Source organism: Miscanthus floridulus, chromosome 8 (assembly GCF_019320115.1).
Source record: "Miscanthus floridulus cultivar M001 chromosome 8, ASM1932011v1, whole genome shotgun sequence".
NCBI lineage: Eukaryota > Viridiplantae > Streptophyta > Magnoliopsida > Poales > Poaceae > Miscanthus > Miscanthus floridulus.
Window position 1 is genome coordinate 2,652,538 of NC_089587.1, and position 27,033 is coordinate 2,679,570.

The following is a 27,033-nucleotide window of genomic DNA, read 5'->3' on the forward strand; positions in this document are numbered from 1 at the left end:
TCTATGTGGAACGCTGCACTGTTGCACCTGGTTATACCTCTAACACCACCAGCGATTGGAGATAGAAAAATAATATTCATCCAAAAACTCTTCCGTGGCCATTAATAATTCCAAGCTGTTATTTTTAGTGTTACCTTATAATGGTATCGTTTATATATATCTGACTAAATCATATTTGTGGGAGCAATTACTGTTACATCGAACACTATTTATTCTTTAAGAATACACGGATAAATTAAAACAATAGCAGATCTAAAATTTTGATAATTTATGGATGAAATTGTGCCTAAAAGATAAAGTTTTCTTTTTGAATAGACAAAATTTAGTTGAAAATAGAAGTTAAATGCACTTTGATAGTTTATGAATGAAATTGAGCCCAAAATGCAAAATTTGAGAACTGAAACGATCGTCAAGGGTGAAACTGAGCCTAAAACTAAAGTTTGAGGACCGAAACGGCCGTTTTGAAAGTTTAGGAATGAAATTTAGCCTCGACTAATTGTTGAGGGACCAAAATAACTATTGTGCCTTCAATTGATGAAGAAGGATCCTATTCAAATATTTGTAGAGTTCACCGGTTCCCAATTTGTTCCTTATGTTTCAGAAGAAGTCATCATATTTCTTTTGTTGATGTTTAGAGTTCCCTAATCCCCAACTGATAAATAAGGAAACATTTACTTTTTTCTGTTTTTTTTCAGTTATAAAACTTATATAAAATAGAAGCAAACACCAAACAATATCACATCATATTTTGTTTCTTTATAAAGAAAACAAGCTTCATCCATTGCGAGAAGGGAATCAGATCAATTATTATAAAGGCTTTTAATAATGAAAACAAAACTGACTTCATCTCTTGTGCTTAAGGAAATCACCTAGAGCAAGACTGATAATTAAGCTTACTTCCCTTCTCTCTCCTATATCTCAACATATAGCTCACCTACAACCCTTTTATTTTACTTGCTCTTAGTATCGTTGCTTTCAATCCCAAGAAAAAATCTTTTGTGATAACAAAATTTATAGTTTAATAGAGTTGGCTAAGTCACATCGTTCCGTTGATTTCAATTTAACACAAGTGAAGGATCTTGGTCATGAAAATAATATTTATATTGATAATATGCAAGCTTATAAATTAGTATCCATAATATTATATTGTTGAATATCATTAATATGTCTATAGTATTATATTATCACAAATTAAAAGTTAGCACAGTGTATTTTGGTAGACCCCAACAACATTTTATCCTGGCTTCGCCACTACCGTCAGGCCTCCCATGGGCGTAGGAGGACGCTAAGACTATGACGGGCCAACGAAGCCAACGTAAGGACGTAGGAGCGCGGGCCAGGTCCCGCGATGCGCCCCCGCCCTAACCTCGCCGGGCCGCTTCCTCCACCGCCCGCTCCACTAGTAGAGAAGTGGGCAACAGTCCTGGTTGGGAACTAGCTTTAGTCTCGGTTTTCTCAACCGGGACTAGGAATCCGAGACTAAAAGTATTGTCTTTTAGTTCCGGTTGCCTCAACCGGGAGTAAAGGTCCTCCTAGGCTAAAAAAACAATGCCTTCCACCTTTGCGGCTTGTGGGATTCAAACCCAAGACCTCATGCATGGTCTCGCGCGTACCTTTCCACCTCACCTACACAACATATGTGACCTTAGGTGGGATGCTTTTCTTTTGAATTATGCACATCGAAGGACCTTTAGTCTGGGACTAAAGGTCAAGACTCTTTAGTCTGGGTTGGTAATACCAACCGGGACTAATATAGGCTCTTTAGTCCGGGTTGGTGTTATCAACCGGGACTAAAGGTCTTCTAAAGCCCAGGGAACTTGGACCAGGGACTAATGGTCATATTAGTCCCAAGTCCAAGGCTAGCCGAGACTAATGTGCTGAATCGAAAGTCCGTTCTTTACTAGTGCTCTGGCAGCACCATCGTCGCCTCCGCCTCGCCGCCGTCTCTCCCATCTAATTTCCCTTCGTAAGGCCGCCAGAGATGGAGAAGAAGAGAGGGAGAGGAAGAGAAGGTCGTGGCCATAGTGGTGACGGGCGAGCTTGAGGTTGCTGGAGCCAGCGCGATGGCAGACGATGTGGCAGGAGCCGGGGCCGATGGCTAAGCACAGCGGAGGCCAGTGCGGTACCAGAGTTGTGGTTGTCGCCCTGGGGCAGCATTGGCTTGGGGAAACAATGCCATGGGCGGTGGTGGTGTCGGTAGAGGAGAGGGAGAGAGAGAGAGAAGAGATGCTTGAAGATTCATGCTGCAGAGATCAAGAATGGCTGAGATAGAACATGCGGCTGCATATACGTGCGGTCCTGCTTTTCCCTTCCTTACCCAATTGGTTCTTTGTCTCCTTCCGTTCTCCAAGTCTTCCTCTTCCTTCCAATCTATATCTAACACGATGCTGGATCCAGAGCGTATGTTGCGAATTACAGAGTCTCATAGCATACAATGTGTATTTGGGTAAGATTCTATATATGAATTTCTTCTTCTCGGTTCTCGTTAATTCGTCATCCATCGTGGTTAGCCTTGACAAGGCGTGCATCTCGTGATTATCATCCTCGTGCGGGGGTGTAATCATTCAACTCTCACGGCCGAAAATTTCTCTGTCGACTCGAACCGACAAGAAAATTGGTTCACCGATAACTATTTCTTCTATATCACCACTACAAAAACGATTTGTAGCAACGCCTTGCTTTCTATATTGAGCCGCCCCTATAAATGGTTGCCAAATGAGCCGCCCTTACAAATGGATTTGTAGGGGCGGCCGGTGTTATCAGCCGCCCCTACAAATGGCCCAACTTGTAGGGGTGGCTCTATATCCAGCCGCCCCTACAAATTGGATTTGTAGGGGCGGCTCAATATTGAAGTGCCTCTACAAATAGATGCCGAGTATTAAAAATTAAGCACTAAAATTCAAATTTTGTAAACGACCTCGGATGGAGAAACAATCAAAATGAAAGTTGTAGATCTCGAAAAGTTATGAAACTTTGTAGTTGACAACTTTTTCAGTTGAGATCATTTACTACTTGAAAATACTGTTTGAAATTAAAATTTGAAATTGTTGAATAACTCTGATTTCTCTTTTTAATCTCTGGCTAAAACTTGTAACTAGTCTTTCTCTCTCATGCTAACTTTAAATTTGATGATTTTTTTCTAAAAATTTCTAAAATCATGCCCTATCAATTTATTGTGTTCTTACCACTATTATTTTATCCATCTTTTCTTGTGACCGTGTTTTATCTATTTGAATTTTGAATTTCAAAAAATAACAACTTCAAACGTTATTTTGAAATACTATTTGATTTCAGATGAAAAAATCATGAACATAGAAGTTGCAGAACTTATCAAGATCTACAAGTTTTATTTTGATCATTTCTTCATCCGATAAAGTGGTAATAACATTGTTCACAAAATTTACATATCTCTCTTATAGTTTCATAAACAATAAGAGGGATATGTAACATTTGTGAACAATGTTACTACCACTATGTCGAATGAATAAATGATCAAAATAGAAGTTGTAGATCTTGAAAAGTTATGAAACTCTGTAGTTGACAACTTTTAAATTTGAAATCATCTTGTCAAGGAAAACTACATTTGAATTTCAAAAAAATTGAAATTTGAAATTTTTAAATGACCTCGGATGGACAAACAGCAAAAATGAAATTTGTAGATCTCAAAAAGTTATGAAACTTTGTAGTTGATAACTTTTTGATTTGAAATCATCTTGTCATCGAAAACTACGTTTGAATTTCTCAAATTTGAAATTTAAATTTTGTAAACGAGCTCGGATGGAGAAACTACCAAAATGAAAGTTGTGGATCTCGAAAAGTTATAAAACTTTGTAGTTGACAACTTTTTCATTTGAATTAGTTTAGGGCCTCAAATAATCAATTTATGTTCAGTTTTGTATAATATGTGGGGAACCAAAATGGAACGTAGACACAAGTGATCATGAGGTACAGTGGTAGAGGAGTTTACGCGCGAGTGAGAGGTCGCGGGCTTGAAACCCGAGCGGCGCAAAGTGTGCAAAAATCATGAAAAAATGCTACAACCGTAAAGTAAGGGTGTGTGTGGCTGCCGGTGGGGTCCTTCTCGGATTAAAAACAAATTGTTATTTTTTTGCCCATTTTTTCGTGATTTCTGGAAATTGATTTGTAGGGGCGGCTCAATACCCAGCCGCCCCTACAAATCGATTTGTAGGGGGCGGCTGATAACACCAGTTGTCCCTACAAATCGATTTGTATGGGCGGTCTGGGAACTGCCCCTACAAATCAGTGATTTGTAGCCACCCTTTCATAGGGGCGGCTGGCAAAACCGCCCCTACAGAGGCTTACCAGCCGTCCCTAAAAACCTTTTTCTACGTAGTGTATGTCGCTATTTTTTTTTATTTCCTTGCATTGTTGGTTCTGCACTGATAGGGGAATTTCGTTTTCCAGTAGGGTTTACTTGGAATTTGCATAATATATTACATAGGCGATGCCCAAATTCTAATATTTAGTACATGCATAGGTGTAGTGGCCGTGTGGGTGCTGGAGCAGCAGTTTTTTTTTTTTTCTTTCTCATAAGAGAAGTTGGGGGCATGCCACGTTTTTGGACTGGGCTGCCCGGCAATGACCGGTATATGATACACGAAAGGCAGATCATATTCATGGAAGCTTCCAAGGAGGAAGCTGCAGGTCGGAAATGAACGTGCGTCTAGATGTGCATGCACAACACAATTGACGACATGCATATCTTGTGTGTGGTCCTGGTCCAATCCAACGCATAGATAGTACTAGTACTATGCATGAATGAATAATCCACACGTTTTAAGTAGTAGAGTACGTACGTATGTATCACGCATGACCGAGCAGATAGTAGCCATGTATGTCGTGTCATGGAAATGGACCAACGATGTATATATATAGGACGACAACGACCAGTGGAAGAAGAATATATAGCAGGACGACAATCTAGATGATGTGGAAATGTAGGGAAAAAGGTGAGAAATGGTGGCCTCGATCTGCTTTCAGGGTCAGGCAGGTCTCTCCCTTGTCAAAACCGGCGACTTAGGAAAGGATGATGATTCTATCGTATCATCCTCCCTCAGCTGGGAAGAAATGAAGTACGAAGCCAAGACGGTACGACCGGCCGTCTATGCGTTTCACAAGTCTGTTCCTGTCCCGTCCCTTCCAAGGAAACATCGTCGTCATGCATATCAGAGAGGCCGATCCAGCAGGATTTTAATTTGCTATGGGGTGTGGGTGTGGCACACCCAAAACCTACTGTATTCGATCGGTAAACAACTGCAAAGTTTGTATATATATATATATATATTGTAATCTGGTATAAACAAAAGTACTAAATAACATAATAATAGGTCAACAATTAAGTACACAACACATCGATCAGTTGTTGATCCGATCAATATACATGCCGTGACGAGACCATGCAGGCAGGCAGGCCGGCCAATCAACTTCAGGCTACTCGATCGATCCATTGACCATTGGATTTGGATTGATCTTGATCCCCAAGCAAAGCAAAGCAAAGCAGCAGCTAGCTAGATAGGGACATGAAAACAAATGTAAAACTACTAGTACGGAGATCTAGACCCCTAATGCAAGGAAGGAAGGAGAGACGTACGACATGCATGTCGTCGCCCACGATGACTTTGTTTGAATTGAAATGAAGACCAAAAATCAACGAAAACCAGCAGCGACATTTCCCATTCCGGCGGGCTGCTGCCTCCGGTATTTGGTTGCATGCACCGGCGTGCGCGGCCCCCGGCCGTACGTCCGGCTTCTTTTTACTTTCCACGCCTCGAACTCTTCTCCAAGGTTGAATCCGGCCGGCCAACCCGGGCCGACTGCTGCCTTCTCACCTGCAGGCTGCAGCACTACCACCACTAACTTTGACACCGTAAAAAAAGAAGATTCTCCGTCATATCAAACTTGCGGTACATGCATGGAGTACTAAATGTTGACGAAATCAAAAACTAATTGCACAGTTTGGTTATACTTTGCGAGACGAACGTTTTGAGCCTAATTAATCAACGATTGGACAAGTATTACCAAATAAAAACAAAATGACACTGTACCTACAGTTCGTTTGTCGGCGCCAAATCGGCGGACCTAAAACGTGGCCTAACACAGTAAGGTCTTGCATTGCGCGCATATATATAATAATGGTGCCTCCTATTTAAGTACGCCTTCGCGAAAAGTTGGAAATTTGGCTACCGTAACACTTTCGTTTTTATTTGACAATTAGTGTTCAATCATGGACTAATTAGGCTCAAAACGTTCGTCTCGCAATTTCCAACCAAACTGTGCAATTAGTTTTTTTTCCGTCTACATTTAATGCTCCATGCACGTATCGCAAGATTCGATGTGATGGATACTGTAGCACTTTTTGGAAAAACTTTTCGCGAACTAAACAAGGGCTACGCTACTTATCAACCACTTGATCTGAAAAAGCTGATCTAACATTTTATTATTATGTTTGTCTAAAAGAAAAGGTCAGCGACGTACGATGACCACGTGGAGGATCCAAATTACACTCCTGCACTGCCCCCTGAATTTGAATGTATAGCAGTACCATATAGTAGTAGAACACATGCAAGTTGTTTCTGAATATACATACGCCATCTAACCTACCGTACCTACGTAATATTAAGCACATGCATGTCCATACCATACATCATGGATCTACTACTAGTGTGTACTCCCTCAGCTTGCTCCAAAGAAGACGATGCCGTCCTAGACTTGATCAAGTGTAAAACTTTATTGATTTTAACATAGATTTATAGAAAATAGCATCACTATTTGTATTTCCAAGTAGGTTTATCATGAATATGTATTTCATTATCTATTTAAAGGTATTTGTTACTATAAAATATATTACTACTTTGCGCCTGTTCGGATCCTCTCCTCTAAACTTTAGAGCCAAAGTCTGCTCTAAACTTTAGCACATCTCATATTAGAGCTTTAGATTTCAAAACTGAGCTAAGAAAGTGTTTTAAAGCTTCTAGAGAAGGAGGGGATCCAAACAGGCCCTTTGTGTATATATTTAGCCGAAGCTAAGATCGACTCCTTGAAAAATAAGAATAATAGTTCATCCGTCCACAAAAGAATACAACTATGGAATTTGTGCCAGTTAAACTAGTTTAGCTTTGACCAAGTTTATAGTGAATATTACTAACATTTATATCTCCAACTAAGTTTATTTAAAAAAATATATTTCATGATTAATTTAAGGATACTTATTTAGTATCATAAATGTTGATAATTTTTATATAAATTTGGTTAAATTCTAATTATTTGACTAGTCGAAAAGTGACAATTATATCCTTTTATAAACGGAGGGAGAATTCTTTTTGGGACGGATGGAGTACACATGCATCCTATCTTGTTAGTAATATGTGTACATACGTCCTCGAAAAGAGCTTAGCTTAGCTTGCAATAACAAAAAATCAATGCATGGAATCCAACGAAGAATCCCGGTATTGATGCATGCGACAATCACTAAATCACATGCATGCTCCTACAAGGAATTACTATATTTCATCTCATCTACAGTGGTACACTCAGAGTTGTACTCTCCATTCCAAATCATAAGCGATTCTAGTTTTTTTATATACATAGCTTTAGGATATGTTTCTTTTGTAGAGAAAAAATGTAGTTGCTACAACTATATGATAGATCTAAGATCATTTATAAATGTATTTATTCACATAGTGACTGTTTCTTACTTAGGATCTCGACAATACGAAACAATAGGTTGGTTATTAGTTAGTTTTCTATTGTTACTAGTAGGGTTCAACCATTTTTGTAAAAAAAAGTAACCCTAAAGAAAAACTATCAAGTTACACACTAAGCATTGCAATTATATTAAAAGATTTACTAATTTTCATTAAATCTTATAGAAAGAGGGATAATTTGTTTTTTAGGTATTTTGGAAAACAATGATATATCTAACAAAGGGTATAACTAGGTGTATAATAAAAGCTATGTATCTAAAAAAAATCAAATCGATCGGCTGGCTTAAGAACGGCTTAAGAACTGAGGCCTGAAGAAGTATCTGTGCGGCCGCGGTGTGTGTGACCGTACATATACATATCAAAAGCATGCAATGCAATGCAGTTGTGCAAATGAAAACCGCCTAACCGCCTCTGTTTTCAGGAAGCTTCATTTGGTACTGCAGTAGTTTACGCTGTCAACGACGCATACAGACGCCATTGGTTTGCTTTGGCTACCTATATCTATATATAATAAAGTCAAGCTAGTATCATTTCCTTTTTCAAAAAGTTTTTTTCTTTCAGAAAGATCGATCGAAAAAGACGCAGAGTTAAGCTGAAACCGGTTGGTTTCAGTTTCAGGGGGCTTATTAGGCGCTTAGCTACCTAGCTCCGAGTATAACCTACTAGCTAGTAGCTTATAAATAGCAGCCCTTATCATCTCACCACACAGCATCGATCAGCAAACAACCAAGGCTCCCTAAACACCCACAAACACTTCCCGTTGCTCCCTCCAACTAGCAGGGCTAGCAGCAGCAGCGTCAGCAGGCAAAGCAAGTCAGCAAGATGAAGAAGGCCACGTCACTCTCCGAGCTGGGCTTCGACGCCAACGGCGCCTCCGCGGGCTTCTTCCGCCCGGTGACAGACGGAATGGACTCCACGCCGACGTCGCACCACCGGCGGAGGCTGACCAAGGTGTCCGTCATCGGCGCTGGAAACGTGGGCATGGCCATCGCGCAGACCATCCTCACCCGTGACCTCGCCGACGAGATCGCGCTGGTGGACGCTCTCCCGGACAAGCTCCGCGGGGAGATGCTGGACCTTCAGCACGCCGCGGCGTTCCTGCCGCGCACGCGCCTGTTGTCCGACACCGACATGTCCGTCACTAGGGGCTCCGACCTGGCCATCGTGACCGCGGGCGCGCGGCAGATCCCGGGGGAGACGAGGCTGAACCTCCTCCAGCGGAACGTGGCGCTGTTCCGCAAGATCGTGCCGGCGCTGGCGGAGCACTCACCCGACGCTATCCTGCTGATCGTCTCCAACCCCGTGGACGTGCTCACCTACGTGGCCTGGAAGCTGTCGGGGTTCCCCGTGAGCCGCGTCATCGGGTCGGGAACCAACCTGGACTCCTCCAGGTTCAGGTTCCTCCTCGCCGAGCACCTGGACGTGAACGCGCAAGACGTGAACGCGTACATGGTGGGCGAGCACGGCGACAGCTCGGTGGCGGTGTGGTCGACGCTGAGCGTGGCCGGGATGCCGGTCCTCAAGTCGCTGCAGGAGAGCCACAGCAGCTTCGGCGAGGAGGCGCTGGAGGGCATCCGCCGCGCCGTCGTCGACAGCGCCTACGAGGTCATAGGGCTCAAGGGATACACGTCGTGGGCCATCGGCTACTCGGTGGCCAACCTCGTGTCGTCGCTCCTCCGCGACCAGCGCCGCATCCACCCGGTGTCCGTGCTCGCCGCGGGCTTCCACGGCATCCCCGACGACCACGAGGTGTTCCTCAGCCTGCCCGCCAGGCTCGGCCGTGCCGGTGTCCTCGGCGTCGCCGACATGGAGTTCACCGACGAGGAGACCAGGAGGCTCCGCCGCTCCGCCAAGACGCTCTGGGAGAACACCCAGCTCCTCGGCCTCTAGGCTCTATCTATAGCTGATCTGATCATATATTTTTTGTTTTGGGACGACGAAGGGAAGGGAGGAGTTCATTATTGATGCCGCTTGTTAATTATATATAGGCGACCAAATAAGATTTTTATTTTATGCTGTAAAATTATGCATGGGGCAAGCATTTGGTTCATCTATCGTGCGATGTAATCATTTGCTAGTTCTCAATGCAAGTCTTGACACCATTGTATTTTGAATCTGTATGTATGCCTACCTTTTTTTTATTTGAGAAAAGTATGTATGCCTACCTTGTAACTTGATAAAAAACTATGTGTTTTCCGGTTGCATTACAATAATTTCAGCAGGACCTCTACTTGAGCCAGTAGCTAAATATGGGTGGCTAGGTCAAAAACAGAGATACAACAGAGCCCCTACTAGAGCCTTCAAACTTGCATGGACACCCAATCCTCCCTCCCGCATCCATTATTTCTAGGGGCTCTATGCCAAGCTTATTTGGGTGGAAACCCAAATCCTCCCTCCTGCACCTATTTCTGGGCTCTATGTCAAGCCCTGAAACGACAATTTTCTTCTATTTGCGTTGTGGTAGCTCAACTGGTAGAGCATTGAGGATGACAAGTGGATTCAAATTGTCGGTGATTATTAAAAGGATTTAATGGCTCCTGCAGGAGCAGAGACAAAAACCAGGCCCTCAAATATGTGGAGAGTCCTCAAATCAAAAGTAGGGGCACTGATTTGAGGGCTTCTGCTCAAGATGCTCTCAGTTAGTATTAATTTTGCATTTGGTTTGTTTCATCGTGACACAGACGATAACATTATCCTCAATTTCTTTTTGCAAGGAAGGATCAGTTTTGTTTGATTTTGGCACTGATGCAATTAAGGCTGCTCCATCACTTGTAATTATGATATATTTCACACTTTCTTCTTATTGAAATATATTTTCCCCATGATTATCGTACGCCTATAATTTAACACGGGGATGGTGAATATCCTCGCATGACATAAAAAAACATAGACACACAAGTGGGGGACGATACAAACATTGGCATGAGTATCAAGGCCAATGGAGGAAGTCACACTAAAAGCTCCCGTGCTAGAAAAACTGCCAGCACTATTACAGAAAGGATCAAAGGTGCCTCCAGAGTAGATGAATAGGCTAATGGTGTTTCTATGGCCGTGGAAAAGATGTTGTGAGTTGTGAGCCGTGGAAAAGTTGCTATGAGCTATGGGCTGTGAGAAAGAGAAAAAACCGTTCGTTTGAAACAACTGTGAAACCGATAGACACTACTATATCAGCAGCCCCACATACCCTCTATGACTCCACATGTCAATCTCCCTATACATCTTCACCCTTTTTTCTACACATGTTCTTCTTCCTCAGGCCATCGTTGATCTGCACAATGAGGGTCCGTGAGCTCATCCACCAAGGCCTCCCCTTGTCATCGTGAGCTCATCAGCCGCGAGCGAAGAAGGTAGTCACCGACCTCCCCTGTAGCAGAGGACGAGAGGAGGGGTGGAGGGAAGCCATAGGCAGCCTCCAGCGTCCGCCGGCCTAGAAACCTAGCCCCGGGATGGACAAGAGGACGGTGGAGCAGGAGAGGACGGGGCGGAGAAGGAGCTCGTGCTCACTCGATTTGGGAAAGAACGAGCTTGTATCCTCATGTGTATAACCAGTGGTAAGCGGGTAATTTTAACAAATGTCTCGCTCCCTGTCGGTACAGAAAGTGACCAACTAGTGAATATTTGTAGTTTTGTTATACGTTGTGATCGAAGGTGGCCTAGCACTCAATGACACAGGATTTATACGGGTTCAGGCAACGTGCCCTACGTCCAGTCGGGGTCGGTCGATGACTTTATTCCTGAGCCTAGGTGCTCGAAGTTTGCTATGGGATTACAAACGAGAAGGAGAAAGATGGGGTGTACAAGAGGCCCGATTGGCTCCGGTCGGAAGGGCCAAGAGCGACGGGGACTCCGCTATGAGCTAAGTGTTCAAGCATGTGCTTGAGGTCTAAACCTTGCGGTTCTGTGGTTGTGAGCTATTGGACTAATGAATCTAAAGGAACTGAGCTTGGATGATTCGGTCTTCTTTGTTGGAGGAAGCGCAACGCCTTTTATAGATGAAGGGGATGGCTTTACAATTGAGAGGGTGAGGGACGTATGCTGCCGAGCCTTGTTGCCCACGCCTACCAAGCCTTGTTGCCCACACCAACAGGTACAAGATAGTGGTAGGCGCCTGCAACACTGTTGCTATCGCTATAGAATATCATATGCACACAGGAGGTCATGCTGTCTTTTTCAGGGATGGTGGACGTCGATACCTGCAAATACTGTTTGATGCCTAGAGGCATATGAGGAGTCACGCTATGTTCACCCAGTACGATAAATCCTGATGCCCATACCGCTATCGATGTCTAGAGACACGAGGGGGGTCTTACCGTATGGGAGTTTTAGCGACCCCTACAATACTATAGAGGGAGATGTCGGCGCCTACAATACTGTTTGTGTCAGGTGGTTGTAGAGTATTGTTCTGTGTAGGATATGGTCCCTGGTACAGTGGTTTTGACTTGTGAGCCTTGCCTTGCCTTTCTCCGCATGTCTTCTGGTTCCTACCGAGCGGACGTCCCTGGTTGGATGGCTCTAGTCGGCTCTGAGTGCGCCGGTCGGAGAAGAGCGGTGAGCAGGGTTCCTACGAGCCCTGGTCGGAGGGACGTGGGGAAAGAGTCAGAAGTAGGGCTCGGGGCAGGCCTTCTGATCGGAGAGGCCATCCGGAGGTGGCTGAAGCCTGAATTGAGCGCTTCGATCGGAGAGGTGGGCCAAAGTAGCTGACGAGCGGGCGTTGCTCTTCTTGGGCCTAGCCTTCTGGTCGGTTGCTGGACTGTTCCTTTGCCCTGTTGTTTTTAGACTCTTGGGCCAAGCCTTGGCACAGAAGCCGGTCCCCGAGGGACCTCGGGTTTATGAACTCGACATGAGCCCCCGAGCCCCCGGGTGATTCGGGTAGAATTGTCTAGGGGATTTTTTGTTTTGCCGACGGGTGTGCACGAGCACACCTGCGGGTGTAGCCCCTAAGCCCCCAGGTGGTTCGGGCAGAACTGTCTGGAGGGTGTTGTTTTAGCGGGCGTGTGTGCGTGTTTTTAGTTTGAGACGGAATTTTGTCAACCAAGGCGTCGTTGTGCAGCCGAGGTGTTTTTAGGCGCGAGGATTGGATTGAGACAGAACTTACTGATCTCGGTGTCGATGCGCACCGTGGATCCGGCGAGGAAGTTAGTTCGAGCATGACAGAGCTCACTGATCCTAGCGTCGATGCGCGCCGTCGGATTGGGTGAGGGAGTTAGTTCGGTCGTGAGAGAGCTCACTGATCCTAGCGTCGATGCGCACCGTGGGATCGGGTGAGGGACTTAGTTTAGATAAACCCTAGCATTGATGCGCGCCGTAGTTTTGAAATGGTTAGTTTTTTTAGGGGTACGATGAGACCGAGCCCGTGGGTCCTGGCGTCGGTGCACGCCGTGGGACCGGGCGGGTTGGTTTCGTGGATCCCTGGTCTTAGCACAGCCTAGGCAGCCGAGGTAATTAGTTCAGTTAGGTTTCACGCGAGTTTAGAGTTGCGGTCCCTGGATTTTTGGAGCGCAGTCAGAAGTGAAGCCGTTACGCGAGTTTGGAGTCGTGGTCCCAGGCCATAGCCGGATGTCGTAGATCCTGTCGACGCGAGTTTGGGGTCACGGTCCTAGGGTTTTTGGAGCACGGTTGGAAGTGAAGCCGTTACGTGAGTTCGGAGTCGCGGTCCCAGGCCATAGCCAGATGTCATTGATCCTATCGACGCGGGTTCGGGGTCATGCTCCTAGGGTTTTTGGAGCGCAGTCGGAAGTGAAGCCGTTATGCGAGTTTGGAGTCGCGGTCCCAAGCCGTAGCTGGATGTCGTAGATCCTGTCGACGCGAGTTTGGGGTCATGGTCCTAGGTTTTTTTTGGAGTGAAGACGAAGCGTAGTTAGTTTGTTAAAAGATCGGATGAGGCGGTGCTCGCGAATCCTGGCGTCGGTGCGCATCGAGGGACCGGGCGAGTCATAGTCGTGGATCTGGTGAGTTCGAGGTCGCTTCCTTAGCATTTGTCTTATGCCCCCGAGCCCTGTCGGGCCTTCGTGGGGGTCGATGTGAGTTGTGTGTGTTACCCCGTCTGGTTCCTCACAACCGGAGGGGCTAAGTTTCGTCGCTTGTCCCGATCGCTTGGGCTCGAAGACTAGCTCGGTGAGTTCGCTAATGGGTGTGATCGAGCAGAATCTGGGTCCGTCGTTCGTGACGGGGTTGGCATAGCCCTCTTGTGATATTCCACTACTGCTTTACCTACAACCCGGTAGATGCCTAGGTCATTTCGGAGACCGACCCGGGTGGCCTAGTGGCCTCCCCTCGATGGAGATTCTGTGGGCCTAGCGAGAGGTTCAGGATCGAACGAGAAGGTTGAGATGACTCGGTCTACCAGATCGGGCGAGGGCCGCACGATGCTCATCTATGGTTTTCTCCCCTAGCTCTATTGGTTACTCATGTCGAATGAGGCAACCGCCGCTTCATGACGCAACACGGAGCGTTCTGATGCATTTCGCTGCACGTGCGATGCTTAGTTCTTGAGCCTCTGGGCGGTTTAGGGCCCGAATCATCCTGGAGGCGCGGGCGTATGGAATGAGATGCACGTATGGATGTATGAAATGACTTATAAGGAAATAGAGGGGTTCGGTACTGCTTACCTTGATGGCTTAAGTGATGAGGTTCAGAGAGCTTCAGTCAAAAAAGTCTAACCGGGACCTACGCTTGTCAATCGTGGGTGAGTCCTCATGTGAACAGTTTTTGTATTAATGAACACATGCTCACCTTGATGGCCTGAGTGATGGGGTTTTGGAAAGCTTCGGTCGGAAATGTCTGACCGGAACCTTGACGACCTGAGTGACGGGGTTTAGAGAGCTTTAGTCAGAAATGTCCGATCGGGACCCGTGCTCGTCGTTCATGATGGAGTCGGCATGGCCTACATGGGGCACCCCTTTGCTTCCTTACCTGTCATTTGGTGTCTATCCTGAGTGATTCGATCGACTCAGGGGGTCGGATGGTTTCTTCCGGTGGAAGATTTCGCTTTGGGTTCTTCTAGGTCTGGCCTGGGGAAGCGGGGAGCCGCCCACATGCGGTGGCACTTCGGTTCCTGTGCCCATCATGTGGTAGTGGTTGATCGTGCAGTAGTGGTGGGCCATGGCCAGGCCATGTCCCTTCGATCAGGAGCCGTTCCGTCAGGCAAAGCACGTCTCATCGGTCAAGGCATGTCTTATCTGCATTAAATGGAAAAGAGAGAAATTCTTGCTCCGTCGTTCTGGCTTCCCCGATCAGCGTGTCCTTCCCTAACCGTTGTTCCCTTTTCCTTAAGTAGGAGAAGGGAGAGGGTTTTCGTTCCGTTCTTTTGCCTATTCTTCATCTGCCGTCGCCTTCTCTCTTCCTTTTTTGCCGTGAGCGTTCCTGAGAGCCGCGGAGGTTTCTAGGGAAGAAAGGGGAGAGAGCGAGGGAGAAGAGAGGAACTCACCAAAATGTCAGACTGGAGGTCATCCACCATGAGGACGTCAGTGCTGGAGGCTTTCATCATAAAGGGGTTTCTGTCGCCGCAGGAGGTGGCGCACTAGACGGTCCCTAGGAGGGAGGAGTTCCTGCAACCTCCTCCCGATGAGGTGGTTTCTTTCCTTACCTTTCATGAGTGTAGATTAGGATACCCCGCTCACTGGTTCCTGCACGGGCTCCTCAACGAGTGGGGTCTAGAGCTACAGCCCCTCAATCGGATGGGGGTGCTGCACATCGCTGGTTTCATCACCATCTACGAGGCTTTCCTTGGAATGGAGCCGCACGTAGATCTCTTCTGGCTTTTCTTCTCTAGGAGAGCTATGATGGTGGGGAATTCGGTCGAGACTGCACCGGTGGGGGGGGTTCGCCCTGTAGAGGAAGCCAAGTGCAGGAGGTGTGTATCCCACGTACACCCCATGTGACTCCAACTGAGGATGGCATGGGGAATGGTTTTACATATAGAATCCGATGGAGGCGCCGTTTCTGGCGTTCACTGGTGGGAGGCCGGTGAAGCAGAAAAGTTGGTCATGGGGTTGCACCTGCACAGAGAGGCACAAGGTGGAGGTAATCGAGGAGGAGCTGTGGAAGCTCGTAAGGCTCGTTCTTGATGGGGTGCAGGTGTTCCACACCCTCTTCCGCCACCGGGTTGCGCCGTTGGTGGAGAGAATGCGGCCGATGTGGATGTACGGTGGCCGGTCAGACTCAAACCGTGCGTCATCGGAGGACCTGCTAGACAACGAGGTCTAGAGTCGCCTTGGCTGGGTGCTACAGTTGAGGTCCAAGGATACGGTTGTGGGGAAACCCATACCGTTCAATGCCTCGGTCGTGTCCAACCTGGTATGATCCCTTATTTTGTTCGTGTTTCTTCCTCTACCTTTGCTGTTTCTTGATCTCGGGCCATCCGTTCTATTGGGGCTTGAAAGGTACAAGTGCCGACCACACCTTCCTAAGGGACCAGAGGGCAGGTCCCTACAGGCCGCCTAGAAGGCAGCGACAGACGCCCGAAAGAAGAAGAGAACCAGGGAGGTTCAACTGAAGGAAGAGAAGAAGGAGGAGGTCACTCGGTGCGTGAGGATCGAGGAACGTAGGAGCGACATCGAGTCGGAACTCACGTCGGATGATCCTACAGATTTGGATGACATGGTCTTCTCCGATGAGGAGGAGAGTCGGGAGGTCATTGTGACCTCGGTGGAGCGTCGTGACCCTACGGCAATGTCCGTCGGTGAGGAGCAGGAGGTCGCGCAGCGTGCAGAGGTTCCTGCGTCGAGGAAGCGTGTGGCGGGTGTGGACACCGTCGATGGACGAGTGGCGAAGCGGACGCGATCACCGCGTCAAGGAAGCGTGTGGCGGGCGTGGACGCTGTCGATGGATGAGTGGCGAAGCGGACGCGATCACCGCGCCCCTCGGTGGTGTCGCCGGTCCTGTCGTTGCCCGTGGCGGACACGACTGAGCGAGCCGGGCGGTCCAAGGAGCGGACCGGCACTCGTGCGCCGATGGGACTGGTGCCAACACCTGGCTCACAGCCGGAGGAGGCCCTACCTACCGTGGGTGCGGTCGAGCAGTCCGGGCAGTCTGAGGAGTAGACTGGCCCCTGGGCGACGCGCGTCTTGCAGTCGGAGGATGCTCCGTCCGCTGCTCTGGTCGGGGAGTCCTGAGCCGAAGGTCATAGTGACCCGTAGGCCGGGCAGGAGCTGGTCAGGATGACTCCACCCCCATCTAAAGTGAGGGGGCATGGGTCACAGCCTAGGAGCAGTCCTCGTGCTGCAGGCCCATCGACATCAGGCCCTGCTTTTAGAGTTGTGCCACTCACCTTCTGGTATGTTTTTCTTTCTATTGTTTTTCGATACTCCACTGGTTGAGCTTTTTGGAGGGTGACTTACCCGCACTTTCTGTTAGCGGCCGGGGGATGCCAGGGTTGAGCGTCGCTCTGACCCCCGTGCAGGAGACTTGGAGGCCTACCCTGCAGTGTTCCCTCCCGGGGGTGGGGCCCCCTGGGGCGGCGCTGATAAGGCGGCAGCGGCGGCGATCCTGGTGCCAATGGCGGGGGTTGCATCGGAGGTAACTCTCACGGCCCCTCCTCCACCGGTCATGGTGGAAGAGACGAGGGAGGGCAAGCTCCCTATCTTGCTAGGTGGAGGGCCGCATGGCTTATCCTTGTCGTCGGAGCCAAAGGCGCCAAAGGGAAGTGTGGCCGAGATGGAGTTGGGACGCCTGGCGGCGTTCCATGCGAATGAGGTGGTGGACATCCTGTCTGACGACGAGGCGGATGTTGCAGCGGAGCCACTGGTGTCGCCGTCGGAGCCGGCGGTGGTCCAGTTGGAGGCTGGGCCCTCCGGTGGTTCGCCGGAGGGTGACCTAGAGTGGCCCTGCTCTGAGGACCCATCGAAGGCGCGGTTCATCCTCTGGGATTCTCGAGAGTGTCAGCTCTAGGATATTTTTGGGGGGCAAGGGCATGCCGTAGTGTTCGAGCTCACCAAGCTATAGGCGAAGCTTGAAAGTGCCCGAAAGCAGGCTCAGTTCGCTCGGTAGTTGGTTGAGGGCGACCTATAGCTCGTCGTAGAGGTGAGTTTCTAGTACTTATACTTGCCCTTTGAATCTTTTGTCGGTTGTTTTTAGCATGCTTGTTTTTCATAGGATATAAGGAATATGTCGTCCCACAAGTCTTACTTCCTCTAGGCGGAATACGCCCGGATGGCTGAGCTCGAGCATCGGGTAGAGTCCACTCATCGTGAGTCCCAGGACCGGGCAGCTGAGGCGCGGGCGGAGGGGCAGCGTGCAGCGGAGCGGGCGACTGCCGCTGAGCAAGGGCTTGAGATGATGAAAGCCCGCCAGGCGAAGACTGAGACAGGGTTTCGGACATCCCTGGCGAGCACCGAGGCGGCGCTTCAAGAGGCCTTGGCGGCCCTCGAGCCAGAGCGGAGTGCTTTGGCGTCAGAACAGGCTACCCTGGAGTCAGCGCAGATGGCCCTAGAGGCGGAGTGGAGGGCCTGGTCGGAGGTGGACCAAGAGGTGCTCACGTTCCGAGGCCGGGTGATGGGGACGGAGGAGGCGAACACTCGGCTGTGCGCGTAGGTGACTCAACAGGCGGAGGAATTCTTCGCCCTTGAGAACTCTCGCGCTGGTATGTACCCTTTCTTGTTTTTCGTTGCGTTGGTTTCTTTCTTCAGCCTGTTCCTGAGCTTGTTGTCCCTCCTTCAGAGCTAGATGGAAAGGTGAAGACGCTGGAGTAGAACCTGGAGACAACCAAGGAGACCCTCAGCCGGAATGCGGAGGAGCTAGCCAAGTCCCATGAAGAGCGATGTGCTCTTGAGGGGGACCTTGACTAGATCTGCAACGTTGCCTAGCTCGTCATCTCGGAAGTCTTCGGGTCGGTGCCAAGCACTAGCGTGCCTGCTGTCCAGCTGGCGGAGGTCCCAGACACGGTCAAGGACCTTGTCAGGAGCAGGCTGTTTTACGAGGCATCGAGGGTGCTGACCTCAGTGGCAACGCACCACCTAAATCTAGACTTCACCACTATCTGCAGCGGGTATGCTGAAGGCCTAAGCATGGAGGACATCCCATTGATCGAGGAGAGCTTGCTGCCGCACGCGCGGTCAGTGTCGGAGCAAGTCTCCGCCGAGTGGGTGATGGACGTTCGCCGTGAAGACATGGGCCGAAGCATGCGTGGGGAGAACGCTTCCGAGCCTATGGATAGTATGGAGCCTGGTTCGGGGGGAACGTTGCCTCAGCCCCGATCGAGCCAAACGTCGTGCTGCCGAGGAGTGAGCAGCCTGCGCCTTCGTCGGTCGTGCCATCAGCAGATGCCATCGGGCCAGGTTAATAGCTTGCATAATATAAGTAGTTAGTAAACATAAAAAGTTTAAGCTCATGGGGGAGCCCCAGTGTAAAACGTTCATGTGTGTTTTAATGACTGCAACCAGTTTTTGTTTTTGTGATGGAGTTGCTCCGTTCAAGGAAGCTTGTTCCCTTTCGTTCCTTAGTTTTCCCTTAGCATAATTTTGTTTTTTATTTGTTTCTTTCTCGTACCTGCCCGTTTGTCCCGTAGGCTGCAACTTTGTGAGCCCGGGGCGTGGCTCGTGAGGCTCGGCCGGTCGTAACAGTAGGAAAAGGCGGGGTGCGATCAGTCGGAATGTTTTAAAGCAAAGCTACGTAAGGTAAATCAAAGGAATGAACTATCCTTTTGTTCGGGTAGGAAGGAGTTTCTCCATATGAAAGTAAAAGAGTACTTAAGGTAAAAACAAAACAGAGGGGTAGTAGAGCCTCCTAGTGGAGCTCCCGAGCTCCCCGAGACAAAAAGTGTTCAGGTCGGGGTGCTTTTATAGGAGCGTTCGCTAAGTAAACAAAGGTAAGACAGAAACTTAGGAAAAGAAAAAATGACATAGCTATTCCAAGGTGCTCGGAGAGAGCATCGTTGTTGTTGTCCTTTAGTTGGTAGGTGTCTGGTCGGATCACTTCATCCTTCAGTCGTCTGGATCCTTGCACGCTACGCCCCCTTCTTCGGTTGCTGTCTCTTCGCCTTTTTCTCTCCTTGGCATGCCAGACTACCTCAGTAGGCGCTTGAGGAGCTAGCAGTCCTTGTAGAGATGTTTGATGGGATAGTCGTGGTTGGTGCACGGGCTCTCCATGAGCTCATGAAAGTGACCCAGAGGGTCTTGCTGGGGTTGCGTGCCCGCGTGATCGGCCGCGGCGACTGATGCGGAGTTGGCTGGTCGGCGGCGATCCTTTCTGTTCTTTTCCCCCCTACATGGAGCGACCCTCATCTTGATCCTAGCACTTGGCCTTACCTTTGCCGTGGCCTCCGTTGAAGCACGGTGGGAACGACGCTTGCTGGAGGTGTTGGACAAAGGTCCATGGTCCTAGGCTATCTGGGCTAGGACTCCAGTCGATGCTGCGCATGTCTCAGTTCGGCCCAAACCGCACGTAGACAGGCAGTAGGCATGGAGCGGTCGTCAAGTCGAGGTGAGGTGCCATTGTGGCTTCCTATGCCGCACTCTATGGTTGTTGCGGTGATATGGTGTAGCGCCCCATCTGCTGCATCCCTATTCCCCGGACGGGGAGCGAGGTCGCGAGTTGGCATCATGATACGGAGCACTCCACTTGTTGAACAGCGACGGTCTCCAGCAGTGCCTGGAGGTTTTGGTGGATCGCTTGTTCGCGAGGGTCGTTCGGCTCGGACAGGTCACGCAAGAGCATTGCCGTGGCGGCAATGTTCTGACTGGCCTGAGCGAACTATGGGCGATCGGTCCCCCTAATCGGGATGTTGCGTTGGACCTAACAGGCATGACCCCGAGCACCGTTCACCGGTCTATGTGCATGGGGCGCAGTGTGGTGCACCGAGCGCGCTGGTGCAGTCGGTGGCTGATGCCGCCATTGTAGTCATAGATCCTTCCTGTGCTCACGTGTGAGCTCGGGGTTCTCCGCATGAGGACCCAGAGGGGCGTGAGTCCATGAGGACTCCGTTATCCCTGGCGGCTGCTCCAGAGCGTGCGCCATAGCGCACTTGTGGGACGGACAGTGGCTAGGTGCCACGTCGCCAATGCTGGAGCCGTCACTCTCGGTGTCATCATCCATGATGTCGAGGAAACAGGTGGGAGCATAGCTCACCATCCCCATGAATTCAGACGTGAGAGGGAGCGGCACCATAATTTTTTGGAGCCCCTAGGCGCACACGTTTGCAGGAGATATGAGGCCGTAGGGGAACCGGTCGTACGGTGGCGGCAATGGGGACAACGGCAACCCTCCGGGTATTTGGCGGAGGATAGAACGTAGTAAGTGAATAACAGCATGTATATTACTCACAGTGGGGTTTAAACAGAGAGTTTGCTCGGAATGAAGCGCAGATGTCGCGCCGTTGAAGTCGCACGTCCCGGAGTCGATGGAGGACATCTCTTCGATGGGTGCCGGGTCACGAGTCTCCTCGTGGAGGTGGAGTACACCGAGCCGGTCGGCGACAAATTCTAGGCTTCTGAAGAGGAAGGACTAAGATGGCTCGAAAATGGGTGGAACCCGCATCCTGACGGGCGAGAGTGCGGGAAGCTCCAACAAGCCAAAGCGAATCGTATCGCCCGAGCCCGCTACGGCGGGGGTGACGGAAGTATGGGCCATCCGATGACAAAAAAAGTGTTGAACGTACAGCGTCTTCCCCACGGACGGCGCCAACTGTCGGTACAGAAAGTGACCAACTAGTGAATATTTGTAGTTTTGCTGTACGTTGTGATCGGAGGTGGCCTAGCACTCAATGACATAGGATTTATATTGGTTCAGGCAATGTGCCTTACGTCCAGTCGGGGTCGGTCGGTGACTTTATTCCTGAGCCCAGGTGCTTGAAGTTTGCTATGGGGTTACAAACGAGAAGGAGAAAGATAGGGTGTACAAGAGGCTCGGTTGGCTCTGGTCAGAAGGGCCGAGAGCGACGGGGACTCCACTATGAGCTAAGTGTTCAAGCATGTGCTTGAGGTCTGAACCTTGCGGTTCTGTGGTTGTGAGCTATTGGACTAATGAATCTAAAGGAACTGAGCTTGGATGATTCGGTCTTCTTTGTTGGAGGAAGCGCACCCCTTTTATAGATGAAGGGGTGGCTTTACAAATAAGAGGGTGAGGCACGTATGCTGCCGAGCCTTGTTGCCCACGCCTACCGAGCCTTGTTGCCCACACCGGCGGGTACAAGATAGCGGTAGGCGCCTACAACACTGTTGCTGTCGCTATAGAATGTCAGATGCACACGGGAGGTCATGCTGCCCTTTTTAGGGATGGTGGACGTCGGTACCTGCAAATACTGTTTGATGCCTAGAGGCATGTGAGGAGTCGCGCTATGTTCACCTGGTACGGTAAATTCTGGTGCCCATACCGCTATCGATGTCCAGAGACACGCGGGGGGTCTTACCGTATGGGAGTTTTAGCGGCCCCTACAATACTGTAGAGGGAGATGTCGGCGCCTACAATACTGTTTGTGTCAGGTGGCTGCAGAGTACTGTTCTGTATAGGGTATGGTCCCTGGTACAGTGGTTTTGACTTGTGAGCCTTGCCTTGTCTTTCTCCGCACGTCTTCTGGTTCCTACCGAGCGGGCATCCCCGGTCGGATGTCTCTAGTCGGCTTTGAGTGCGCCGATCGGAGAAGAGCGGTGAGCAGGGTTCCTACAAGCCCCGGTCGGAGGGACACGGGGTCAGAGTCGGAAGTAGGGCTCGGGGCAGGCTTTCTGATCGGAGAGGCCGTCCGGAGGCGGCTGAAGCCCGAATTGAGCGCTCTGGTCGGAGAGGTGGGCCGAAGTAGCTGACGAGCGGGCGTTGCTCTTCTTGGGCCTGGCCTTCCGGTCGGCTGCTGGACCGTTCCTTTGCCCTGTTGTTTTTAGACTCTTGGGCCGAGCCTTGGCGCAGAAGCTGGTCCCCGAGGGACACCGAGATTATGAACCCGACACTCCCAAAGCCAGTGGAAGCAACTCGAGAGTAAATGTGGGTTTCCAGCTACGTGCATGAAAGTTGTTTTTGTTGAAAGCCACAACTCTGACCGGTGCACTTTGGTTGGCTTTTGGCTTTTTGAGAAGCCACAATAGATTTGGAAGCCCAGCTAAAGGCACCCTAAATCTGAATGCTCATCTCTAGAAATCGATTTCTAAAGGTGGACCGAATCCCAGCTCGGCTCTAGAGATTGGTTTCTAGAGGCGGGCTGAATCTGAGCCGTCTCTCTATATAATTCGTTTTCTAGAATTTGTAAATCGGACAAAAAAAACATAGTAATTTTTTTTTAAAAAAAATGGAAGTCACAGGATACAAGATTTTGCACGTTGAAATACGCATGCATACGGCCATGGGATCAAACTCACGACCTCAAGCTTCTCTTGGTGCTTCCTTATTACCATTATGCCACAAAGTCACTTGTGATTAAGTGATGGATACATTTATTTTGTATTCACTTTCATGAATGTTGCAATGCATATTCAGACCCTAAATGAATTTTAATGAAAGAATTTTGAATTGAAAAGTATTAGACCTCTTCGAGTATTACAACTTTGGTTTAATTAGATCGTTTCTCCATCCAAGGTACATTAAAAAGTTTTAAAATGTTGAAACAAAATTTCTTGGTAATTATAGGTACTAAATGAGTTCAAATAAAGAAAGTAGCCAACTACAAAGTTACCAATCCCTTCGAGTACTACGACACTGATTTAAGTCGTTTCTCCATTCGAGGTCATTTGAAAAAATTAAAATATCAAAATTCAAATTATGATTATGAGAGCTGAAAACATGGCATTAAATGATTTTAAATGAAAAGGTCGTCAACTACAAAGTTGTAAATCTTTTCGATTACTACAACTTTAATATAAAGTTTGTCTTTAGTCAATTTGATTTGAAAAAATTATGAATTTTACTATATTGTACCTATTTTTAGAGATGGACCAAATTGCCAAACACCTCTAAATATACATTTCTATAGACAACTAAAATTCTCAACTGTCTCTAAAAATAGATTTCTATAGGCGAACCGGCTTAGAAACCATTTTAGAGACAGGTTTTGATAGAGCCGCCTCTACCAAAAAAAGAGATGCTTCTAAAAAATAGTTTCTATAGTGAATTAGGAATAAATATTAGAATACGGTTGTCTTTATAAACCTTTGTCTTAGTAGTGATATTAGGGCCGGTCCTGTTTTGTTACAGCTCTGCTTTACTATTGAAGCGGATTTTTTTTTACTTTAGCTCTACCGAGCAGCTACACTAATAGAGTTGAAGCTGTTTTGAAAAAAAAATGGTAAAACAACTTGTCATAGTAAACTATGACATAGAGCTGAGAGAAGCTGCATTTTCATCTCATCTGGATCGATCCCACTCCCACCCTTGTAAGAGCGGATTTTCACCTGTGGAGCTATTTTATTTTATCTTGTTTGGTAAAAGAAAAAACAAATCCAAATAGCTCCTGAAAAATGCTAGAGTAGGACTTGCATACGTAGGCTTTGGAGCAGCAGCTTTTATTTTTCGGGAGAAATTGGGGGACATATCATGTTTTTGGATTGGGCTGGCTAGTAATGACGGATAGGATACGAAAGACACATATTCATGGAGGCTTCCAAGGAAGCTGCAGGTACAGGAATTGAACGTGCAGCGCGTCTAGATGTGCATGCATGACAATTTTTTTTTCGACGAAAGACCGCATGCATGACAATTGACGACGTGCATATATGTCGCGTGTGGTCCAATCCTATATATATATATATATATATATATATATATATATATATATATATATATATATATATATAACAACTACTCTATAGCTGGCTACAAAATAACTTATTCTGTAGCCACCTTGAGTTACTATAATTACTATGTTAATTTATGAGATTATAATAACTCCTTACTAAGTGGTTTACTATAACGTTATGGTAAATATCCCTATGTGTTATAGTAACCCAACTATCGTAAATATGTATTGATATTATGGTAAATTAGTATATAAAATTATAGTAAATGGAGGTGGCTACAGAATAACTTATTTTGTAGCCGGCTACTGAATAGCCTTATATATATATATATATATATATATATATAGCCTCTCCCTATATATATATATATATATATATATATATATATATATATATATATAAGGCTATTCAGTAGCCGGCTACAAAATAAGTTATTCTGTAGCCACCTCCATTTACCATAATTTTATATACTAATTTACGATAATGTCAATATATATTTACTATAGTTGGGTTACTATAACACATGAGGATATTTACCATAACGTTATATTAAACCACTTAGGAAGGAGTTACTATAATCTCGTAAATTAACATAGTAATTATCATAACTCAAAGTGGCTACAGAATAAGTTATTCTGTAGCCAGCTACAGGATAGTAGTTCTATATATATATATATATATATATATATATATATATATATATATATATATATATATATATATATATATATATATATATATATATATATATATTGCTCTCCAAGTACTAACTAGATCGAGTACGTATATGTATCATGCATTGACCCAGCAGTCATGGAAACCAAAAGCAAAACCGGCCAAAACGTGCAGCAGCTAGCAGCTTCATTTCCCATTCCGGCGGGCTGCTGCCTCCAGTATTTGCATGGTTGCACCGGCGTGCGCGGTCCGCGGCGGCCGGCCCGCCGGCTACTTTTTCTTTTCAACGAACGCCTTGAATTCTTCTCCAAGGTAGTAAGAAATTAAATCCGGCCGCCATACCACTAACACACACCGAGATCAAATCCACCATGCCGGTGGTTGATCTTGCACATATGATACCTAGTTATATAATAATGTACCTCAGTCTCACAAAGAAGGTCATTCTCACTCCCCGAAAAGTTAAACACTTTTAACTTTATCCAATTATATATAAAATAATATTAATATTTATAACTAGAAGAATGCCCCGCGCGTTGCTGCGGAAATTGCAGATTAGTGGATTGCGTGGCATGATGACATGGACAACAAAATACTAATGCGTCTTGTTGACGTGGACATTACAATTGCATGAGCCCGTGGATTTTAATTGTGTGTGATAGTGCATTGCTTAGTTGGACAACTTATATGTTGAGAGAAATAGATGACTTGCTGATGTGGACATTACAATTGCATGGGCTAGTGGATTTTAATTTTGTGTCACAGTGGATTGCCTAGTTGGACAGCTTGTATGTTGAGAAAAATAGGTAGTGGGGTTTTAGTGGATTGCGTGGCATGATGACATGGACAACAAAATACTTATGCGTCTTGCTGACGTAGACATTACAATTGCATGGGCTAGTGGATTTTAATTATGTATGATAGTTGATTACCTAGTTGGACAGGTTGCATGTTGAGAGATATAGGTAGTGGGGTTTTGCACAAAGAACGTCATTCTCACTTTCCGAAAAGTTAAACACTTTTAACTTTAACCAATTATATATAAAATAATATTAGTATTTATAACTAGAAGAATGCCCCACGCGTTGTTGCGGGAATTGCATATTAGTGGATTGCGTGGCATGATAACATGGACAACAAAATACTAATGTGTCTTGCTGACATGGACATTACAATTGCATGGGTCAGTGAATTTTAATTATGTGTGATAGTGCATTGCTTAGTTGGACAACTTGCATGTTGAGAGAAATAAGTGACTTGCTGACGTGAACATTACAATTGCATTGGCTAGTGGATTTTAATTTTGTGTGATAGTGGATTGCCTAGTTGGACAGCTTGCATGTTGAGAAAAATAGGTAGTGGGATTTTAGTGGATTGCGTGGCATGATGACATGGACAAAAAAAAATAGTTGTGTGTCTTCTTGACGTGGACATTACAATTGCATGGACGAGTGGACTTTAATTGTGTGTGATAGTGGATTATCTAGTTGGACAACTGACATATTGAGAAAAATAGGTAGTGGGGTCTTGCTTTTTATAAGAATATAAGATACATAATTAGTACGTACAATTAGATGAACCGTGACAAATATATTTTCATAATAAATTTATTTAGTACTACAAATGTTGTTAATATGTTTTATAAAACTAGTCAAACTAAGTTTGACCAGCACGCATTCTTTTTGAGACAGAGGTAGTGTATGATACTCCATATATGATGACTAGTAAGTAACATTATATTGTATATATGTATGCTACTTATCAACCACATAAATTTGGAAAATGTGATCTAACATTTTATATATTATTTTATATTTGTCTAAATAAAAAGACAGCGGCGACGACGGCAATGACCGTGACCACATATAGTGGAGGATCCAAATTACTACTCCTGGCATGCCCCCTGATTTTGAATGTGTATAGGAGCATATAGTATGTGCAGTATAGCACATGCATCTTCCCTATATCTGCTGATGACCTAG

At 47.0% G+C, this 27,033-nt stretch overlaps 1 protein-coding gene across 1 annotated transcript; it reads left to right on the top strand.

The window, feature by feature from the left end:
• The first annotated feature begins 8,450 nt into the window (after window positions 1–8,450).
• Window positions 8,451–9,875, top strand: LOC136470880 (L-lactate dehydrogenase A-like). Its single transcript, XM_066468610.1, has one exon. The coding sequence runs from the start codon at window positions 8,547–8,549 to the stop codon at window positions 9,612–9,614; it is 1,068 nt and encodes a 355-aa protein (XP_066324707.1). The 5' UTR covers window positions 8,451–8,546; the 3' UTR covers window positions 9,615–9,875.
• Window positions 9,876–27,033: the final 17,158 nt, after the last annotated feature.

What these genes read in the sequence shown, in the direction of transcription:
- LOC136470880 (XM_066468610.1), top strand. Translation starts at nt 8,547, where the DNA reads ATGAAGAAGGCCACGTCACTCTCCGAGCTGGGCTTCGACGCCAACGGC.